Source organism: Amblyomma mixtum, chromosome 6 (genome assembly GCF_055824585.1).
Source record: "Amblyomma mixtum isolate Tamu chromosome 6, ASM5582458v1, whole genome shotgun sequence".
Lineage (NCBI taxonomy): Eukaryota > Metazoa > Arthropoda > Arachnida > Ixodida > Ixodidae > Amblyomma > Amblyomma mixtum.
In genome coordinates, this window is record NC_143017.1 from 28,598,398 (window position 1) to 28,604,356 (window position 5,959).

Sequence of the window (5,959 nt, forward strand, 5' to 3'; positions counted from 1 at the left end):
GAAGCAGTTGCCCGCGGATCGGGGAGTACGCAGGGTATAGGAAGCGGCGACACACACCCCCTCGCAGGAAACGTCTTACGCAATGTTCACTCGCCGCCACAAGTAAGACGGACAGTGACACTGAGAAGCGTTGCTTGCAACAGACCTTGGTCTGAAGAAAATCGCGAGTCCAGCAACCGGGATATAACGCTCCTTATGCCGGCACCGCCACGGGTTCATCTACGGACAGCTTCCCGAGTTGTGCTTTGCTCAAACTTTGCAGGCACTCATAACCGAAATGGCCCTTTCGCCGCTACAGTGACACGTTCAAACCGCATTGCTCGCCTCTGCGACCAAGGAAAACTTCCTTCATCACAACGCTTTGCAGGTGTCGGCCATCAGAAATTGCAGCAGTTCTTTTGTGAGAGTGACCCACGGGATCAAGACCTGAAGCAATTTTCTGTAAACAATCAATTTAACGTTTATAAGTGCGTTGAACCACGCCTCCATGAGTCACCCATGCTATTTCTATCGTCCGATGGTTCAAACAAAAAGTACAAAGATTTATGCATTTCAGCCACCGAAGTTAAGAACCTCGAGGAAACGAAGGAGGATACCAAGCCCTCTTCGACGCTGGATGTTATCGGTAGCCAAGATCAATCCGTGGGATATGAGCGAATATATGGGTGGCAAGAACCGGGGGCAGATCGTTCGCCCGCACGGAGCTTTGAATATGGTGGAAAGTCCAGTGACATAACCGGTGCATCTCCCAATAAGGTATCGCTGCATCCGGACGAGCCTGCACGACATTCTTGCTTCAACGCCGCTGTGACTATTGTGCTCGTCATGTTTGTCGTGTCTCGCGTGATATTTCTCCAGAAAGACAAGAAGCGGCCGCCAGAGGTCGATACTGAGGAAACTGACAGCGCTTTTGGAATCGACAATGTGAGACTTTTTGGAGTGCGGAATTATACTATTCGTACTAGCGTCGGCGTAATGCACTCTAATGACGCTAAGCCTAATGAGCATTTGAACATTCTTAGGCACCCGCGGCAGAAAGGCGAATATAACTGAAGAGAAGTTTCTGATTAAAAAAAAATCGTTTTCGAGTCATCTTTTATTTATTGTCGCCTTCTGTGCGCGGCTTGCAGGAACGCTCCGCGAACTGAGCAAAGCGAAACAATAGAAATGTGCATGTAGTTCTTTCAGCATTTTAATCTCCTCAGATCCTGCGCCTTTTAATGCACGTGTGCCTTTTACGGTGCGTTTTTTTAAAAAAAAAACGTCACTTGCGTGCTTCCACGCAGTCACCTTTTCAAGAACTGTGTAGAAACAGGGTCCTGTGAAAAGCTTTCGCTTTTAACCGTTAAAATTTTGTACTTTTCCTTCAATATATATTCTGCCACCTGCGTATTTAAATAAATATTTGTCATAAGATGACTACGAACGTTCATGAAGGCGCACATACACTTAAAAGAAAGCATGTGTATCGGGCTTGCGTGATAACACGATAACAATGCGCCTGACATGCGCAGTGCGTAAACCGCGCTATCACGAAGGCTATATATATCGATGCCCTGCAATAAACTTTGTTCTTCTTGTTCTGGCCTTCATGCTGTCGAGTGCCGTCATTGCTTACTGATACATGGTGTCAGAAGTGGCCAGTTGGGCAGGGCGTAGCTCGGAGCGCCATGGACCTGCTGAAGCCCCCGGAACCTTTGCAGCTCTCCGGTAACCTGTCGCAGAATTGGAAGCGGTTTAAGCAAAAACTGGAACTCTTCATCAAGGCGACCACGCCAAAGGACGACCCAAGAAGCGGAGCAGCGAAAGCTGCACTCCTGTTGAGCGTTGCCGGAGACGAAGCACTTGACGTCTTCAACACGTTTACGTTTGGTGAGCAGGAAGACAAGGAAGATTACGACACCCTGGTCCGGAAGTTTGAAGCATACTGTGCCGAGGTAAGCAATGAAGTGCATGAGCGGTATGTTTTTCGCTCGAGAAAACAAGAAGACGGAGAGCCGTTCGAAAGATTTATTAGAGACCTCAAGAAGCAAGCAGCGCAATGCAACTTCGAAGGACTGCACGATTCAATGATCAGGGATCAGATCGTCTTTGGGACGAATAATTCCAAACTGCGTGAAAAAATGCTGCGGGAAAAGGGCTTAACGTTGTTAAAGGCTGAAGAAATGTGCAGGGTAGCGGAATCAGTGGCACAAAGAACTCAGGTCTGGGCCAGGCCAAGTGACAGCATTGACTCCGTCTCTCGCAGTAGGGCATCGTGCCACCGCTGCGTAGACCGGCAAGAGACCAGTGCAGTAAACGATAGTTCGTACCGGTGCAAGAAATGCAACCGACGGCACGAGCCGAGGCAGTGTCCTGCTTACGGGAAAAGATGCAACACTTGTCGAAAGCTGCATCACTTTGCGATTTGTTGTCCGGCCAGGGCGGTCGTCAACGAAGTCGGCGCACAGTTCAATGATGAGTTTGATGTTCTTGACGTCTGCATCGACAGCTGCATTACTGGTGATTGGACTGTCGAAGCCAAAGTTGGGGGTCGTAAAGCATTATTCAAGGTGGATACCGGAGCACAAGCAAGCCTCTCACCATTTTCAATATACCGCAAGTTGAAAACTGCCGAACTGAATCCTACGAGCTCTGTGCTGCGAGCATACAATGGAGGCATCATCACCAACTTCGGAACAACAGTCCAAAAAATAACCGTTGGAGATGCTGCAACTGCAGTGAAATTCTACGTGGTGAAAAATGGACGTCGTGCAATACTGGGGCTTCACGCATGCGAAGCTCTAGGCCTTGTGCAGCGCACAGTGGACACTGTCAGCACTTCTGCTGAGTACGAAGCGATCAAGCACTTGAGGCACGTCTTTGAGGGTTTAGGATGCCTAAAGCAACCATACAAAATGGTACTACAGCCAGATGCTACCCCAGTCGTCCAGCCAGCTCGGCGGGTGCCCCTGTCTTTGCGCCAACCGCTTCGCGACGAGCTTCAAAGAATGGAGAGAGCTGGTATCATCACAAAAGAAGATGGACCTACCGACTGGGTAAGCCCTTCGGTTTTGGTCAAAAAGAAAGACGGCAGTCTTAGGGTGTGCATGGACCCGAGAAGGATCAATGAGCATATAAAGAGGCAACACTACCAGCTTCCCAGGCGAGAAGATATTGAAGCAGAATTGACCGGCGCTTGCTACTTTAGTTGCCTAGATGCAAACTCTGGATTTCACCAGATACCCCTCGACGACGCAACATCAAAAATTTGCACTTTTGCCACTCCTTTCGGTCGATACCGTTACTTGCGCCTGCCGTTTGGCATTTCATCGGCACCGGAAGTTTTTCACAAAATGCTGAGTCAGATGTTTGACGGGCTGCCAGGAGTTCACGTGTATATCGACGACATTTTGGTGTGGGGCACTCCACGTCAAGAGCATGATGAACGGCTAGTAGCAGTTCTGAAAGCTGCCGAATCAGCAGGATTGACACTAAACGCCGAAAAATGCAAGTTCGGTTTAACAGAGGTGCATTTTCTGGGTGACGTTATCGGACAAAAAGGAATTTCCCCGAACCCGAAGCTTGTGCGCAATCTCTTGGAAATGCCAACACCAAAAAGCAAAGCCGATCTACAGCGCATGTTAGGAGTGATCAACTACTTCGGAAAATACGTGCCAGTGTTGTCAGAACGAACAGCGATGCTGCGAGCGCTTATCAAACCGCAAGTCGAGTTCGAGTGGACCGAAAACCACGCGAAGGAATGGAAATGCATCACGCAGGCACTTGCGACATCACCCTTGCTAGCAATATTTGACCCCAAAAAGAAAACAAAAATAACTTGCGATGCGTCCAAGGACGGCGTCGGAGCGGCGCTTTTACAGTGTCACGGTGGTCACTGGCGACCGGTGGCATATGCTTCACGAGTCTTAACACCACCGGAGCAGCGTTACGCGCAAATTGAAAAGGAGAAGCTGGGCATTCTGTTCGGTTGCGAGAAGTTTCATCAGTTTGTGTATGGACAGACGGTCATTATCGAGACCGACCACAAGCCACTTCTGTCAATCGCTGCTAAAGGAATATGTGAAATGCCCCCACGATTGCAGAGATTTTTTTTTAAGACTTCTCAGATATGACTATGTTCTACAGTACGTTCCAGGGAAGCAACTGGTCTTGGCAGACATGCTCTCACGATCGACTACACCCGGGGGTGTCGACAATGCTGGTGCCACAGAAGACGCCGAAGTTCACGCACTACAGCTCCTGAACGGCATGGTCACGGTAACAACGCAGCAAAAATTGGCAAAGGAAACTGCTCGTGACTGCTACTTGCAGACTGTCGTCAGCAACTTATCAGCAGGAAAACCAATTCAAGGTGAGCTGAAGCCGTTTTCATCTGAACTGTCCGTAATCAACGGAATTCTGTTCAAAGGAACAAAAGCTGTCATACCGAGAAGCATGAGACAAGAAATGCTATCAAGAATCCATGCCGGCCACCTTGGTTTAAACAAATGCAAAGAAAGAGCAAGACTTCTCGTTTTTTGGCCAGGCTTGAACAACGACATCGCAGTGCTTCTCCAAAACTGTTCTACATGCAGAAAGTTCGCGTACCAGCAAGCCAAAGAACCGCTGATAATGCGCCCGGTGCCGCAGTGTGCGTGGTACAGGGTCGGAGCGGACATCTTTTGTTTTGGGGGAAATTCTTACGTTGTCGTATATGATGCTCTTTCCAACTTCCCAGATGTCGAGAGGCTTCCAGACACAAGTGCAAGAAGTGTTGTTGCGGCTCTCAGTGCTATGTTTGCTCGATACGGCATTCCTATCGAACTGTGCACTGATAATGGACCACAGTTTTCAAGCCAAGAATTTGCAGCCTTCGCTAAAGAGTATGATTTTGCGCACGTCACGTCTAGCCCACACTACCCGCAGTCTAACGGCCTTGCCGAAAAAGGTGTGCAGATAGTCAAGCGGATAATGAAGAAAACTCAAGACGCACGACACGACTTCTGGCTAGGCCTTCTGGCCTACCGATCAACGCCACTGATTGATGGTCAAACCCCTGGCGAGCTTCTTCAAGGCAGGCGCCTTCGATCTAACCTCCCCGATTTTGGCGGTATCAAGACTATCGAAGTCAAGAAGCACCGCCAGACGCCCAAAGGACAGCCGTTGACTCCACTAGGTAAAGGTGACGTCGTCAGGCTGCGAGACACAACTTGGTCACAGAAAGGAAAGGTGGTTGGGGAAGCTGCCCCGAGGTCCTACCACGTTGTAACCGAAAGTCGTCGTGTTCTTCGGCGCAACAGGCGACACCTGCTTCATTCCAGCGAGCAGTATGCTGAAACAAGTGACGATGACACCGACGACGACTGCGCAGACGAAGCTGATCCAAATGCAAGGAACAGTCCAGGGAGTGTGACACCGCAGCCTTCTGGCACTACAAGTGCAGCACCCCAGCAGCCTCCGGGGCTCTGTGACCAACATCTAGCCCACGGTGCCACGCCTCCGGCTTCGATTACCCATCCAGAGCAACCCACAAGTGCCATCAGTCTGAGGAGGTCGACTCGTACCGTGAAGCCTCCCCAACGTCTTCGTTATGACGCTGCTTTCAATCAGTTATCATGAACTTGAACCACTGTCTTGTGCTAACCTTGGAAGGATGTATCGGGCTTGCGTGATAACACGATAACAATGCGCCTGACATGCGCAGTGCGTAAACCGCGCTATCACGAAGGCTATATATATCGATGCCCTGCAATAAACTTTGTTCTTCTTGTTCTGGCCTTCATGCTGTCGAGTGCCGTCATTGCGAACTGATACAGCATGGACAGCAGCTATACAGAACTAATGGTTGGATATGCGTCTGCTAACCAGAGAAATATGTTTTATGGGGTTTATCGGCGCAAACCGACTAAGGCTATCCGGGAAACCATAATGGAGGCTTCCGAATAATTTCGACCGGCTGCGGTTCTTTAACGTGCAT

At 49.5% G+C, this 5,959-nt stretch overlaps 2 protein-coding genes across 2 annotated transcripts; both read left to right on the plus strand.

The window, feature by feature from the left end:
- The first annotated feature begins 1,644 nt into the window (after positions 1-1,644).
- On the plus strand, positions 1,645-2,883 carry LOC149338487 (uncharacterized). The gene is made up of 2 exons (XM_089550747.1): positions 1,645-2,813; positions 2,875-2,883. The coding sequence occupies exons 1-2, from the start codon at positions 1,671-1,673 to the stop codon at positions 2,881-2,883; spliced, it is 1,152 nt and encodes a 383-aa protein (XP_089406873.1). The 5' UTR covers positions 1,645-1,670.
- A 14-nt stretch (positions 2,884-2,897) lies between these two features.
- LOC149338488 (uncharacterized) lies at positions 2,898-5,646 on the plus strand. Its single transcript, XM_089550330.1, has 3 exons — positions 2,898-3,038; positions 4,129-4,354; positions 4,721-5,646. The coding sequence occupies exons 1-3, from the start codon at positions 2,898-2,900 to the stop codon at positions 5,599-5,601; spliced, it is 1,248 nt and encodes a 415-aa protein (XP_089406456.1). The 3' UTR covers positions 5,602-5,646.
- The last annotated feature ends 313 nt before the right edge of the window (positions 5,647-5,959 follow it).